Consider the following 17160-nt stretch of genomic DNA (forward strand, 5'->3'; position numbering starts at 1 on the left):
GCAACTGTACAAAGTTTATGACATAAAATGCCACCAAAAATGATGATCTCATACGAACTCATGGGAGAGGGTGTGGATATACACCAAAACATTAGTGTATACATATCAGAACCATTAAAATGGCAATGACAATGTTAATATTAGAAGCAGGTGCCAGATGTATAACACAGCTGTCACCGGTTGTGTATGTAGAAAGCTCAGTTCTTGAGCTGACTTCTAGAACCTGCACCCAAAGTAGGACATGTACATTCTTTAACAAGAATGAATTAAAATAAAGTTTTCAACAAATACACAGGGATAGGATTTTAGTTTGTCCATGCAGTTAATGCTGTATGTCTATCTGACTAGCTTGAGAAAGCCCCTGTACAGAATACATCAAAAGGTCACTTCTTACATGGGTGAATAAAAGTTTTTTTTTTTACTTAAAGCTGTTATGGCGTGCTGTCTCCTTAGTGGATAAGAATGTTGGTTTGACGGTTGAAAGTTTGGGTCTTGCAATCCACAATTTGGACTTGTGCAGCTTTGTGTACTTTGAATGTACCTATTAATCTACAGCTAGGTCCATATATATTTGGACAGTGACAAGTTTTGGCATTTTAACTGTTTACCAAAAAATATACAAGAAACAGTTACATGATCAAAATGGGCTTAAAGTGCAGACTCTCAGTTTTAATTTGAGGGTATTCACATTCTAATTGGTGCAAGGGTTTAGGAATTACAACTCTTTAACCCCTTTCTGATATCGGGTGTAATACAGTAGTATGCCGATGTTGGACTCCATTTCTTTTTATGTGGGCTCCGACCGTGAGGTCACATCTTTCCCGGCACATGTCAGCTGTTTTGAACAGCTGACGAGTCTGGAACATCCACGGGTGGAATTGCGATCCACATGCAGCTATTAACCCATTAAATGCTGCTGTCAAACGCTGACAGCGGCATTTAATATGCTATTCCGGCAATCGTGCTGTAAATCCGCCAATCGGTGACCCCTCGTCACGTGCTCGCTGGTCACCGATGGGTTGGCATGACAACCAGAGGTCTCCTGGAGACCTCTGCGATTGTCAGTGCCGGCTTGCTATGAGTGCCGCCCAGTGGTTGCCACTCATAGCAAGTGAGTAATTCAGCTACATACAGGCGAACTGATCATCGACTGTATGTAGCTGAGTCAATTGAGTTATAGCAGCTTCTAGTCTCCCATGGAGACTATTGAAGCATGCCAAAAGTAAAAAAAAATGTTTTTAAAAATATAAAAAATGAAGAAAAATAAAAGTTGAAATCACCCCCCTTTCGCCCCATTCAAAATAAAACAATAAAAAAATTAAACACATATTTGGTATTGCCGCATTCAGATTTGCCCAATCTATCAATAAAAAAAGATTAACCTGATCGCTAAATGGCATAGTGAGAAAAAAAAGTGAAAACGCCAGAATTACGTTTTTTTTGGTCGCTGCGACATTGCATTAAAATGCAATAACGGGCCATCAAAAGATTGTACCTGCATCCAAATGGTATCATTAAAAATGTCAGCTCGGCACGCAAAAAATAAGTCCTTACCCAACCTGAGATCACGAAAAATGGATACACTACGGGTATCAATAAATGGCAATTTTTTTTTTTTTTAACAAAGTTTGGAATTTTTTTCACCACTTAGATAAAAAAGAACCTATACATGTTTGGTGTCTATGAACTTGAAATGACCTAGGGAATCATATTGGCTAGTCAGTTTTAGCATTTAGTGAAGCTAGTAAGAAAGCAAAGCAAAAAAACAAGTGTGGGATTGCACTTTTTTGTAATTTCACAGCACTTGGAATTTTTTTCCATTTTCTAGTACAAGACATGGTAAAACCAATGGTGCTGTTCAAAAGTACAACTTGTCCCACAAAAAACAAGCCTTCACATGGCCATATTGACGGAAAAAATAAAAAAGTTATGGCTCTGGGAAGAAGGGGAGCAAAATGAAAACGCAAAAAGATAATACCTCTTGGGGCTAAGGGGTTAATATGTAGCTGCCTCTTTTTAGAGGGGATAAAATTAATTGGATAATTATCTCAAAACTTTTTTAATGGACTGCATGGGCTATTCCCTTATTAATCCATCATCAGTTAAATAGGTAAAAGGTCTGGAGATGATTTCTGATGTGGCATTTTCCTGTAAGCTGTTGCTGTGATCCCACAACATGCGGTCAATGGATCTTTCAGTGAAAGAGAAACAGACCATTATTTGGTTGAAAAAAAGAAAAAATCCTTCAGACAGCAGAAATGTTAGGAGTGGTCAAATCAACAGTTTGGTACATTTAGTAAAAAAAGAGCACATTGGTGAGCTTGGGAACTTAAAAAGGCCTGGACACCCATGGTGAAGAGAAACCCCCTGCACAACATCTAGCCACGAACACTCTCCAGGAAGTAGCTGTTTCAGTACTTAAGTCTACCATAAGGATACAACTTCATGACAGCAAATTCAGAGTGTTCATCACAAACTGCAAACCATTAATCAGCCTTAAAAATAGAAATGCCAGATTAGACTTTGCCAAATAACATCTAAAGACGCCAGTCCAGTTATGGAAAATAATTTTTTGGACAGATGAAACTAAGATCAACCTGTGCCAGAATGATGGGAAAAAGAAAATATGGAGAAGTCTTGTAATGGCTCATGATCCGAAGCATACCACATCCTCTTTAAAACATGGTTGGAGGAAGTGTGATGGCATAGGCATGCATGGCTTCCAATGGCTCTAGGTCATGAGTGTTTATTGATTATGTGACTGAAGACAGAAGCAGACGGATGAATTCTGAAGTGTACATGGCTATACTTTCTGTTTAGATTCAACCAAATGCAGCTAGGTCGATTGGATGGTATTTCACAGTACACATGGACAATGACCCAAAACATACTGCGAAAGCAAGAATATTCTGCAATGGCTGAGTTATTCACCAGTTCTCAACCCCATTGAGCATGATTTCACATGCTTAAGACAAAACTTAAGGCAGAAAGACTCACAAACAAGCAAGACTTTACTGCAGTCATGTCAGCTGCAGTAAAGTCCTGGCAAAGCATCACAAAGGAGGAAACTCAGCGTTTGGTGACATCCACGGCTCCTGGACTTCGAGAAGCCATTGCCTGCCAACGATTCTCTACAAAGTATTAAAAATAAAGATTTTATTTATGGTAAAGTTAATTTGTCCAATTACTTTTGAGCCCCTGAAATGGGGAGGACTTGAAGAAAAATCGTTGCAATACCTAAATATTTGACAGTATGTTTTTGTTCAACCCCTTTAATTACACCTGAAAGTTTACACTTCAATTGAATTTCAGTTGTTTTATTTTGAATAAAAAAGAATGGCATGCAGAGCCCAAATCATGAAGATTCGGTCACTGTCAAAATATTTCTGGACCTAATTGCATCTATCCTCTTGCACTTTACTACTATTCTTACCATTATTATTACTTTGACATGTAAATATTTTGACATACATAAAAACAATTACATTCTAGTAAACAGATAATAAAAATTCAGATTTGAAGTGTAAACATAATGAATGTAAAAAACATTATCATGGTTCCCCACTAAGTACAATTTTCAAGCACATACTGTAAATCTTTATGCACGTAAAAGCAAGGGGTAAAAAATTGTTGAGAGATGAATGGTCAAGCAGCTGGAGGAGAGTAGTGCAAATGGAACTAACCACCCACAATTGAAGAACAAGATGTTGATAAAATCCAAATAGGAAAGTAAAGTCAAAAATATAATTAATACATTTTAAGTTTTGATTAAACATGTAATATTATACTACTCTAGCGTTATGTATGTTTTTAATGTTCCAATGAGGTTTTTTTCCTGGAAAACCTCATATGTACATGCAGCGCTCCAGAGTCCTGGTCGTTGCAGTAATGTCGCTCCTCTACCAGGGGGAGTGATATTACGTCTAATGGTACTAAAGGAGTTCACCTGACCAGGTATCACAAGTCACACACTACACTTCACACTCCAGACCACCAGGGGAAGCCTTGCTCCTATCTATTAGGGCACTCCTCACACACGGGTAAAACTGGTGGGTTGGATAGGAAGTCAGTCAGAAGCTACCTGGGTTCTACCCAGAGAGGACCTGTCAGGCAGACAGGGGGAGGAGGAGGAACATCTGAGCTGCAGACAGAGGGTCCCTGTCAGGGGTGGGATCCTGACAGAGGCCGAGCACGAGAGAGAGCGTTACGGAGCTGCGCCTGCACCCATTGCAGCAGCATCCTAAGAAAGGACAGGAAAGGAATTGTATTGTGGAGAGTGAGAAACGAAGTCACAGCACAAGGAGATAACACTGGGAGGAGTTCTGCCCCAAGATCGGCAGCCTCCTTCTGAGTCGTGCAGCCAGTGGCCGGAACACCGAGGGAGTAATTGACTCTACGTATTACTTCAGAGACTGGCAGGACAGTCAATTCTAAGTTGGCTTCCCGACCTTAATACCTAAGAAGACACAGAGGCAAATTGTGGGAGAGGGGCGTCTCTAGGGTCCCTATAAATAAGCTCCAGGCCTACCCGGTCATACGGGTTGTCCTATCCATATCATCTGGGGGACAGAGAGCGAGAGAACATCAGAAACATCCACGAAAGTTGTGAGGACTATCCCGTGGTGCTCAGCAGGGAGGTACTACAACACACAGGCGCTAGTAGAAAGGCTACTGATTTCCACCTGGATAAGGGAACTCTGGATGTGCCTTCGGACCGGCCGGATTCTGCCTGCCCTTTGAACGGTACTCTGGACTGTGGACGCTGAAGTCTTCAGTAAAAGGTAAAGAGACTGCAACCTTTGTGTCCTCGTTATTCACTGCGCCTTACATCATCCACCATCACCACCTATACATCTGGGAAGCCCTGGGGACATACTTCACCTGTGGGAAGGTATATCTTCTAGCTGCCATTCCATCACCCCAGTGGACCCCTAAGTAGCGTCGGTCACCCTGACCGAGTACCACAGGTGGCGTCACGAACACCAGACTAACTTCACCTTTAATTGGACGCCCCTCAGAAGGGCCACGGACCGGGTCGGGCCACCGTGACATCCCCAGAACCGAGAGAGATAGACACGGTGCTGAGTACCCCATTGCCCTACACGTGGGGGCGCTCCATACAGTACTGTGCAAAATTTTTAAGCAGATGTGGAAAAATACTGCAGAATAAGAATGCTATAAAAATAGAAGTGTTAACAATTTATGTTTATCAATTAGCAAAATACAAAGGGAATGAACAAAAGGGAAATCTAAATCAAATCAATATTTGGTATGACCATCCATTGCCTGCAAAACAACTTCAATTCTTCTAGGTACATTTACACACAATCTTGGAGAACCAATCATAGATCTTTTATTGAGTAAGACTTGCACAATGTGTTTTTTCATGTAATCCCAGACAGACTAGAGGATGTGGAGATTAGGGCGCTGTGGATTGATATTATCACTCCCAGGACCCAGTTGTTAATGACACTGGCTGTATGTGTCAGGTCATTCTGCTTCAGAAAAAAATTGAAGCCAATCAGACGCTTCCGTGATAGTATTGCATGATGGAAATGTATCTGCCTGTATCCTTCAGCATTGAGGATACAATTAATCCTGACCAAATCCACAACTCCATGCTCAAATGCAGCCCTAATCTTGTAAGGACCCTCCGCCATGCTTAACTGCATTATTTTAATGCTCTTTTTTAAAGCCAAATACGGTATATATAATTTTTACTCATTAGCCCAGAACACATGCTCTCGTTATTCTGCACCATAGGTTTTATGTTTTTGTGCATAGCTGAGTCTCTTGGTCTTGCTTCCATTTCAAACATATGTTTTTCTACATCCAATTATTCCATGTAGACTACTTCTGGCTAGACTTCACTGAATGGTAGATGGGTATAGCTGGGTAGCACTGAGCAGGTTGCCTGGGATAGACCTTCCTGATGCAGAACAACTAACTGCCATGTACCTCTCTTCTCTAATCAGTCTTGCCATGACTGTAACATTAAATTGTCCTCCACATATAACCAGTGAAGCAGAGATTGGCTATTCCTCACCCAATTTTAAGCCTCCTATACAGCAAGTTAATGACTGTGCATTATGATTGCAATCATCTGATTGGTATAATTGATTACTCATACACCTGATTATATTCCTTGCACAAGTACAACCGAATATTGGTTTCCCTTCTGTTCATTCAATTTGCATTTTACTAATTGATAAAAATAATCAATTAACAGTTTTGTGTAAAAAGGAACATTATTTTTTGCAGTTTTGCAGTATTTTTTCAGTTTGCCCAAAAATTGTGACTTCAAATTGGTAGAAATATTGCAAATTGTAGATAGATATATATATATATATATATATATATATATATACATACATCTCAATTTCAAAAAAGTTGGGAAGCTGAGCAAAGAGTAAAAAATCAAAAATGCGCATGCATCGACACACACATATACATACATATGAGGCTTCTTATTTGAGATTCAGCCTGTATTTCAGGAAATAAAGCTCAATCTAATATTGAAATCATACAGTTATGGCCAAAAGTATTGGTAACCTTCAACTTGTCCCAGAAAATGAAGTATTTCTCCCAGAAAATTATTGCAATTGCACATGTTTTGTTATACATATGCTTATTTTCTTTGTGTGTATTGGAACAATACAAAAAATAGAGAAAAAAAGCTAATTGGACATCATTTCAAACAAAACCCCAAAAATGTGCCTAACAAAATAGTTGGCACCCTCAACTTAATATTTGGAATAAATAACTGCAATCAATAACTTCTTATAACAATCAACATGTTTTTTACACCTCTCAACGGGAATTTTGGACAACTCTTCTTTTGCAAACTGCTCCAGGTCTCTCATATTTGAAGGGTGCCTTCTCCCAACAGCCATTTTAAGATCTCTCCACAGGTATTCAATGGGATTTAGATCCAGACTCATTGGTGTCCACTTAAGAACTCTCCAGTGCTTTGTTTCCAACCATTTCTGGGTGCTTCTTGAAGTATGTTTGGGGTCATTGTCCTGCTGGAACACCCATGACCTATGAGGCAAACACAGTTTTCTGACACTGGGCACTACATTCTGACCCAAAATCCTTTAGTAATCTTCAGATTTCATAATGCCTTGAACACCGTTAAAGCACCTAGTGCAAAACGCAGCAAAACAACCCCAAAACATCTTTTAACCTCCACGATATTATCTGTAGATACTGTTATTTTCTTTGTAGGCCTCATTTAGTTTTCGGTAAACAGTAGAATGATGTGCTTTAACAAAAAGCTCTATGTTGGTCTCTTCTGTCTACAAAATGCTTTCCTATAAGGATTTTGGCTTACTCATGTACATTTTGGCAATTGCAGTCTAGCTTTTTTATATCTTTTTGTCGGCAGTGGGGTCTTCCTGCCATAGCACTTCATTTCATTTAAATGTTGACGGATAGTTCTCGCTGACACTGATGCACCCCGAGCCTGTAGGACAGCTTGAATTTCTTTGAAACTTGATTGGGGCTTCTTATCCACCTTCTGCACTGTCCAGCGTTGTAACCTTTCAGCAATTTTCCTCTGCCATCCACGTCCAGGGAGATTAGCTACAGTGCCATATGTTGTAAACTTCTTGATTATGTTGCGCGCCATGGACAAAGGAGCATCAAGATTTCTGGAGATGTACTTGTAACCTTGAGATTGGTGATAGTTTTTAACAATTTTGATTCTCAAGTACTCAGCCAATTCTCTTCTCCTCTTTCTGTTTTCTGTGCTTAGAGATTTTCATATTGCCCACACCTGTTACTTACCACAGGTGAGTTCAAATGAGCATAACATGCTTGAAGCAAAGTTGTTTACCCACAATTTTGGAAAGGAGCCAACAATTTTTATCAGACCATTTTGGCAGTTTAGTGTAAAATGTCTAGTTTGCCTTTCTTTCCTCTGCTTTTTTGTGTTCCAATAAACACAAAGGAAATAAATGTATGTATAACAAAACATATGTAATTGCAATAATTTTCTGGGAGAAATTTCTGTAACAATATTAAAGGTGCCAACACTTTCGGCCATGACTGAATATACTATAGAGTAATATAATTAAGTAAAGCACAAAGCAAAGCATTTTTCTTTATTCCATTTTGATATGTTGATCAAAAAAATGTAAGCACTGTGGTGCAAGTCATGTTGATTCACGTTAACGAGGCTATAGAAGCAGTATTATCCACTTTAACGAGGACAAGGGAAGTTCTCACTGCTCATTATCACTGCTAGAGCGCATTCTCTGCAGAATGCACAGACGGCCCCCTTCAGATGGGTAGATGATCACAAAGTGGAATCAGATTGCTATAATGTGCTAGGCGATAAAACTGCACTGCTGCTGCTCTAGAATCCTATGGGATATGACTATTATTTTGGCTTCCTAAGGTGTGCTACAATAGCCCTGATTATGCGTCCTATAGGTCAATATGCAATATAATGAAATAATTGAATGGTCTTGAATGTTTCTTAGATGCAGCTGAAAGATTGATTGTTTCAATGGTAATTCTGTAATTGTGACAAGAAGATTGTAATATACCGAGTATAACTGTATGTTTTCGCTATTGAATTTCTATAAAGTGCTATCTACAGTACATCTCAGAGAGGACTTCAACTGTTAGTCAATTATTAAAATACAACTAATTTGCAGTATATATGAGTATCAGTGTTAGGTGTCGAGTTCCCACCTCTGCACAGGGGGAATCTCAAACCATCTCCGCTGCGGTCTCCCATTCTTCTCCAGCCGTAGTGGAGCCTGCTCAGTGGAGATGTCGGTCCCAGCAACTGGCTCAAGCTGATACTGTGTGACCGGTTACTGCAGCCCTTCCAGGCTCTGCCTGTGTAGCCAGCACTGATCAGCAGTGAGCAGGTCTTTCTGGGACTAAGTCCTGCTTTTCCCATACTGAGCATGCCCACGGGACGACCTACCATTGGAGGTCGGGGGTCACATGCTCAGGTCCTGTTGCGGCTCCTATTGGACCATCTGGAAGGTCCCGTAGCACTGCTACTATAAATGGTTTGCATGGCCGCCCGGCCATGTGCTAGTGTATACTTGAAAACGTGAGTTTGTAGATGTGTGACTGTCGCCCTTTAATCCCTTCCCAGTGTTGTTGACTTCTCGCAAATGGTGGATGCTTGCTATCTAGCGCCCGACAGTGCTACCTGCACCTAACACATGATACAGCATCTGATTGCAGTGACCGCCAGTGCGGCGCCGTGCGCTAATAGAGTGCTTTCCTGACCCAAGTCTGGGTGGTTAGTGGCATTTGCCAGAGCAGCACTGCATGCAGTCTTCTGCATTTAATTATTGTTTCTGTTTAACTCTGACACCCCAGTAGCGATGTCGAGCCCAAGAGGTCAAGAGGAACGCTTTCCCTGAGTTTTGGGATAGAGTTCTGTGACTCCTTGCTTGCGCTCTTTGTGCGGTACTGCGGCCCTGTGACGCAACAGGGTTCACTTCCTTCATACCGGGTGAAGCTAACCTGTGTGTGCATCCACATTATACCGCCATATAGTCTGTCATTACTCAGCAGCAGGTTCCATCTCTGCACGGTGGACCCCGGGCTGCGAACGCACCTTATACCATCTTCCTAATTATTTGGTGCGTTCCACTAGGCCTAACAATCAGTTCCACTCACTTTTACAAAATCTTTTTTTGCTGTCAGCAAATTATTTATTGTTCATTTTCAGAGGAAGATATTTTATGTTTCATGTTTACTCAAATGCATGACCTTAGAATTGAGAATTCTAAATGAATAATGAATCATGTACTTGTGTAATCGGTTTCTTATTCAATTACTGCAAGCATAGATCCCAAAAAAAAAAAATTATATTAAATTACAAAACTGTAACACTTTTCAATATATTAATAGTAAGTTTTATGTACTATAATTAATGAATTAATATAGGTCAATGAGAACTGAAGAAAGTATTAGATTAAAAAAAACAACTTTTAAAGAGTTGTTTGTTTTTTCCTACATGCCAAGTTATGATTTCCCCAAGTGTACATGATGGCACATGGTGGGAAGTGTTCAAATGTTTTTATGTAGATTACTTGCTTCCAAACACATTTAGGGCCAGGCTTAGACAAGCGGTATCAGTATGGTTGCATAGGGTACATCACCTTTCATTATTTAAAGTGAATCTCATAGCTAAATCATGCTGCCTGAACCGTGGCAGCATGAATCAAACACAGGCTCTGCCATTTCAGTCAGGTATGTCTTACTCTGAAATGCTGCGGAGTTTCCGAGGAAACATATATTTAAAAGCCAGCCGGGGAATATGCTGCTCGGATGACTAGTCCAAGAGGACAAACCCCAGCAGTTTATCCTTGCCCCACTCCCCTTTAAGTGACAAATTTCTCATTTTACCCACATGCAGGGATAGACCTGTCGCTCAAATAGAGCAGGATAGAAGAAGAAGCTAGAGACAATTATATGTTTTCTTTGAAAAACTGCAAAGTTTGATTCAAATATACCTGCCTCAAATGATGGAGCTGGACTTGGATTCATGCTAAATAGAAAAAATTGGAGTCCGGCTCAACAGGACTGGATTTTCCTTTTCTTTTTCAAAAGAAATGATAGTACATACAAAAGAAAAATGTACATGGCCGACATGACTCAGTCGACGCGTTTCGACTGCACTAGGCAGTCTTACTCATGAGCCATAGCTGATATCATGCCTATGGGTTGGGCAGCATGCATTAGATGTTGAGTTCCCTTTAAAGGTTGATGAAGGTATCTGATCTGCAGTTATGATTGTGTAGAGCAGAAGGATCTGATAAAATTAATGTACATTATTATGTACATTTTTAGAGGAAAGAATCAAACTCGCATACAATTAACTGAAATCCCTGGGGTTTATATGCATATGAGTCCAGTGGGTGGTCTTCTTCAGTTATTGACAGTATTCCATTAATGACTATGCATGCAGAGATGTCAATCACTGAGTAGAACCGCCCACTGGACTTCATGGATTTCAATTAATTAAATACAAGTTATACTGAATCTTTTTCAATAAAACTATTTATCATTCTGCTGAACTTGTTTTTCTCTATACCACATCCTCAGATATATCCACAGATTACGCTGTATCTACAACATGACCAGTTCACTTTAAGGAGGTGCCACAGTCTCAACTAAAAAATTTTAAGTGTTTACTTTGAACTGTAGGCATAATCACAGTTATCTGAACAATAATCCTACCTGCAAAAATGAATAATGAACACATATATTTCTTTTGATTGTAGACATTATGAAAGTTAGTAGCTCTCTATAAGGCCGGCGTCACACTAGCGAGTTTTACGGACATATGAGCGCCGAAAATACGTCCATAAAAAACGCATTACACACGGCCCAATTATTCTCTATGGGGCTGCTCCTATCAGCCGTATATTACGCATCCGTAATATACGGTCTTGTACGGCTGTAGAAAATCGCAGCATGCTGCGTTTGTCACCGTATTGCGCAAAAAAAAACGCCAATGAAAGTCTATGGGGGCGAGAAAAATACGGATTCCACACGGACCAGCAGTGTGACTTGCGAGAAATACGCTGCGGGGTTAGTGAAAAGCCGGTAATTCAATTGCCGGCTTTTCATTTCTCCTTCACAAATCTGACATGATATGAGACATGGTTTACATACAGTAAACCATCTCATATCCCCTTTTTTTTTGCATATTCCATCCACGCTACTAATGTTAGTAGTGTGTATGTGCAAAATTTGGGCGCTGTAGCTGCTAAAATAAAGGGTTAAATGGCGGAAAAAATTGGCGTGGGCTCCCGCGCAATTTTCTCCGCCAGAGTGGTAAAGCCAGTGACTGAGGGCAGATATTAATAGCCTAGAGAGGGTCCATGGTTATTGGCCCCCCCTGGCTACAAACATCTGCCCCCAGCCACCCCAGAAAAGGCACATCTGGAAGATGCGCCTATTCTGGCACTTGGTCACTCTCTTCCCACTCCCGTGTAGCGGTGCGATATGGGGTAATGTATGCTATTGTAAGGTGACATTAAGCCAGATTAATAATGGAGAGGCGTCAATTATGTCACCTATCCATTATTAATCCAAATGTATGAAAGGGTTAAAAAACACACACACACACATTATTAAAAAGTATTTTAATGAAAGAAACACACAGGTTGTTTTAATATTTTATTGCTCTCTCAATCCACCTGAAGACCCTCTCTTGGAAAAATAATAAACAAACAATATACATACCTTCTGATGAACTGTCACGTCCCATGAAGTAAATCCATCTGAAGGGGTTAAATCATTTTACAGGCAGGAGCTGTGCTAAAGCACTCGCTCGTGCCTGTAAACCCCGGGTGCTGAAAGGAAAGCAGAGTGATCTGTACTTACATTGAGTCATGGTGAGGCGCCCTCTGCTGGATGAACTCATATGAACTCGAGCGTGGGAACTTTTCCAAGGCTCCGTTCATAATTGACGCCTCTCCATTATTAATCTGGCTTAATGTCACCTTACAATAGCAAGGTGACATTAACCCTTCATTACCCCATATCCCACCGCTACACGGGAGTGGGAAGAGAGTAGCCAAGTGCCAGAATAGGCGCATCTTCCAGATGTGCCTTTTCTGGGGTGGCTGGGGGCAGATGTTTGTAGCCACGGGGGGCCAATAACCATGGACCCTCTCTAGGCTATTAATATCTGCCCTCAGTCACTGGCTTTACCACTCTGGCGGAGAAAATTGCGCGGGAGCCCACGCCAATTTTTTCCGCCATTTAACCCTTTATTTTAGCAGCTACAGCGCCCCAATTTTGCACATACACACTACTAACATTAGTAGTGTGGATGGAATATGCAAAAAAAAAAGGGGATATGAGATGGTTTACTGTATGTAAACCATGTCTCATATCCTGTCGGGTTTGGGAAGGAGAAATGAAAAGCCGGCAATTGAATTACCGGCTTTTCACAGATATCGCGCTGAATTAAATATAAATACAGAATATATATATATATGTGTCTCAATGACATATATATATATACTGTATATATGTTTTACCGAACATTTGAGCACATAAATCCATTAGATGTCGGTTTTGCAAGCCTGCGAGAAAATATCGCAGTACGGATGCCATACGGATTACATACGGAGGATGCCATGCGCAAAATACGCTGACACACCCTGCCTACGGATGACATACGGATCACTATTTTGGGAACATTTCTCCATATTACGGCCGTAAAAAATGGACCATATTGTCTTAAGCTGAGTGTGACGCCGGCCTAACTGTTACATATATACAATCTATTTACACTATCATCAAAACTAATGTTTGTTCCCATGTTCATAAAAGTCTGAATCCTTTTCTAACTAACCACTTTCTCCTGTCTTGATAACAATAGAGGCATGGAAAAGGGACAGTGGAATCCATATGGATTTATAGGATGTGTTTGCATTATACTGAACTCTGGTCAACGTGCATATCTGGTGTGAACTGATAATTAGTGAGCAAAAAACAATGACAAATATGTCATGAAAAATACTTTCAGAGTTCCTTCAATAAATTCTCACCATAGAGTCCAGTCATGTCCGCAGTATGGCTGAACATTACCCAAATAAAACCCAAGAGACTGAGTAACATCCACTAGATTGGTGAAGTCCAGGCTAATGCTGTTAAATAACACCGATGTCATGATGATCTCATCAATAGCCCAAACATCTTCTCCTTGTCCAGAGTGGTAAGGCTGCCACCACCTAAATTGAATTCCAAACTTCTTAGCTTCTTCAGGTAGCTCCACAGATATAATCCTGACAAAAAAGCAAATTGTAAAAAAGAAAAAATTAAATCACAGTATTTTACAAGAACATAATTAAAAGGGTATTTATGCTGACCTCACCAATCGGGCCCTGTCAAATTTTGATGTCAGCGGAGAGATGGTTGAAATTCCCATACAAATGACAGTGATGTATGTCGCTGCCCCATTCTCAAGATAAATTTGGGTCCCATTGGTGAGACCTGCATGCACTGTACATTTACGGCATATTCCATGGACATGTCATAACTCTATCAGATGTTAATACCCCTTTAAACAAATTTTATCTTAAAAACATTGATCATAAAACAGGGGAAAAAAAGTCATAAATTACTGGTGCAATTTAAGATATACAGTGGGGAAGCTAAGTATTTGATGCACTGCCGATTTTGCAAGTTTTCCCACCTACAAAGAATGGAGAGGTCTGTAATTTTTATCATAGGTACACTTCAACTGTGAGAGACAGAATCTAAAAATAAAGACCAGAAAATCACATTGTATAATTTTTAAATAATTAATTTGCATTTTATTGCGTAAAATAAGTATTTGATACAATAGAAAAACAGAACTTAATATTTGGTACAGAAACGTTTGTTTGTAGTTAGAGGTCAGACGTTTTCTATAGTTCTTGACCAGGTTTGCACACACTGCAGAAGGGCCCACTCCTCCATACAGATCACCACATATTTCATCGTTTGGAGCTCTCCCTCCAAAGATTTTCTATTGGATTCAGGTCTGGAAACTGGCTAGACCACTCCACGACCTTGAAATGCTTCTTAACCCCTTAACGACCAGGGGTATTTCAGTTTTTCAGTTTCTAGTTTTGCTCCCCTTCTTCCCAGAGCCATAAATTTTTTATTTTTATGTTAATTTGGCCATGTGTCAGCTTGGTTTTTGCGGGACAAGTTGTACTTTTGTACGACAGCATTGGTTTTAACATATTGTGTACTTGAAAATGGGAATGAAAATCCAAGTGCAACGCAATTGCAAAAGAAGTGCAATTCCACACTTGTTTTTTGGTGTGTTTTTTTTAACCATGTTCACTAAATGCTAAAACTGACCTGCCATTATGATTCTCCAGGTCATTACGAGCTCACAGACACCAAAGATCTCTAAGTACTTTTTTATTTAAGTGATGAAAAAAAATTCCAAAATTTGTTGAAAAAAAAAGGCGCCATTTTCTAAGATCTGTAATGTCTTCATTTTTCGTGGTCTGGTGAGGGCTTACTTTTTTACGAGCTGAGCTGACGTTTTTATTGATACCATTTTTGTGTAGATACGATCTTTTGATTGCCTGTTATTGCATTTTATTGCAATGTGGTGGCGACCAAAAAAACGTAATTCTGGTGTTTTTAATTTGTTCTCATTATGCTATTTAGCGATTGGGTTATTTTTTTATATTGATAGATCGGGCGATTCTGAACGTGGCGATACCAAATATGCGTATATTTTACTTTTGTTATTTGCTTTATTTTAACCCCTTTCTGCCATTGGATGTACTATTCCGTCCATGTGGGGTGGGCCCTAATTCCCAAGGATGGAAAAGTACATCCAGCGCGATCGGCCGCGCTCACGGGGGGAGCGCGGCCGATCGCGGCCAGGTGTCAGCTGCCTATCACAGCTGACATCCGGCACTATGTGCCAGGAGCGGTCACGGACCGCCCCCGGCACATTAACCCCCGGCACACCGTGATCAAACATGATCGCGGTGTGCCGGCGGTACAGGGAAGCATTGCGCAGGGAGGGGTCTCCCTGCGGGCTTCCCTGAGACCCCCGGAGCAACGCGATGTGATCGCGTTGCTGCGAGGGTCTCTTACCTCCTCCTCGCTGCAGGTGCCCGGATCCAAGATGGCCGCGGCATCCGGGTCCTGCAGTGAGGGAGGTGGCTTACCAAGTGCCTGCTCAGAGCAGGTTGTTTTGGGTTATCGTCATGCTGGAAGACCCAGCCACAATCCATCTTCAATGCTCTTACTGAGGAAAGGAGGTTGTTGGACAAAATCTTGCAATACATGATCCCATCCATCCTCCCTTCAATACAGTCGTCCTGTCTCCTTTGCAGAAAAGCACCCCAAAGTATGATGTTTCCCCCACCATGCTTCATGGTTGGGATGATGTTCATGGGGTTGTACTAAACTTTCCTCTTCCTCCAAACACTGCGAGTGGAGTTGATACCAAAAAAGTTCTATTTTGGTCTCATCTGACCACATCACTTTCTCCCATGCCTCCTCTAGATCATCCAGATGGTTATTGGCGAACTTCAAATGGGCCTGTAGATGTTCTGTTGTGAGCAGGGGGACCTTGTATGCCCTGCATGATTTTAATCCATGACGGCATAATGTGTTACTAATCGTAATATTTGAGACTCTGGTCCCAGCTCTCTTCAGGTAATTTACCTGGTCCTCCTGTGTAGTTCTGGGAAGATTCCTGACTTTTCTCAGAATCATCCTTACCCCATGATGCAAGATCTTGCATGGAGTCCCAGACCCAGGAAGATTGACAGTCATCATGTGTATCTTCCATTTTCTAATAATTGCACCAACAGTTATCTTTTCACCAAGCTGCTTGCCTATTGTCCTGTAGCCCAACCCAGCTTGTGCATGTCTACAATGTTGTTCTTGGTGTATGTCCTTAGACATTTTTTGGTCTTGGCCATGGTGGAGAGGTTGGAGTGTGATTGATTGAGTGTTATTGATTGATTGTGTGGACAGGTGTCTTTTATACAGGTAACAAATTCAAACAGGTGCAATTAATACAGGTAATGAGTGCAGAGTAGGAGGGCTTCTTAAAGAAAAATGAACAGGTCTGTGAAAGGCAGAATTATTGCTGGTTGGTAGGTGCTGGTTTTCATTTTTAGATTCTGTCTCTCACACTTGAAGTCCACCTATAATAAGAATTACAGACCTCTATATTCTTTGTAGGTGTGAAAACTTGCAAAATCGGCAGTGTATCAAATACTTATTTTCCTCACTGTACAGTACTGTTCAAAAGTTTTATGCAAGTGAAGAAAAAATGCTGCAAATTAAAAGGAATTAAAATAAACTATTAACACTTCTATTTTGTTTATTAATTAACAAAGTGAATAAACAAAAGAGAAATTGAAAGCAAATCAAACTTTGGTAAGACCACCCTTTGCCTTCAAAACAGAATCAAAGCATCAATTCTAGGTAAGAATACATTTGAGGCTAATCAGAAGCCTCCTTGATAGTATTATATCGTGGATAAGTAGCTGCCTGTATTTCTCAGCATTGAGGAAAGACCCTGTCATGGCCAGCCCAATCTCCAGAACTGAATCCCATTGAAAACCCCTGGAATGTAATCAAGAGGAAGATGGATAGTCACAAGCCATCAAACAAAGAAACACTGCTTAAATGTTT

The 17160-nt window shown here is 40.6% G+C and overlaps 1 protein-coding gene across 4 annotated transcripts in view; it reads right to left on the bottom strand.

Annotated features, from left to right (window-relative positions):
• RELN (reelin) overlaps positions 1–17160 on the bottom strand; it is a 1394857-nt gene that overhangs the window by 332818 nt on the left and 1044879 nt on the right. For all 4 annotated transcript variants that reach the window (XM_077264737.1, XM_077264736.1, XM_077264735.1 and 1 more), the window contains exon 20: positions 13545–13781. In XM_077264737.1, the coding sequence (XP_077120852.1) occupies positions 13545–13781 (237 nt within the window). The remainder of the gene's footprint in view (positions 1–13544; positions 13782–17160) is intronic.

This window comes from Ranitomeya variabilis, chromosome 5 (assembly GCF_051348905.1).
Source record: "Ranitomeya variabilis isolate aRanVar5 chromosome 5, aRanVar5.hap1, whole genome shotgun sequence".
Lineage (NCBI taxonomy): Eukaryota > Metazoa > Chordata > Amphibia > Anura > Dendrobatidae > Ranitomeya > Ranitomeya variabilis.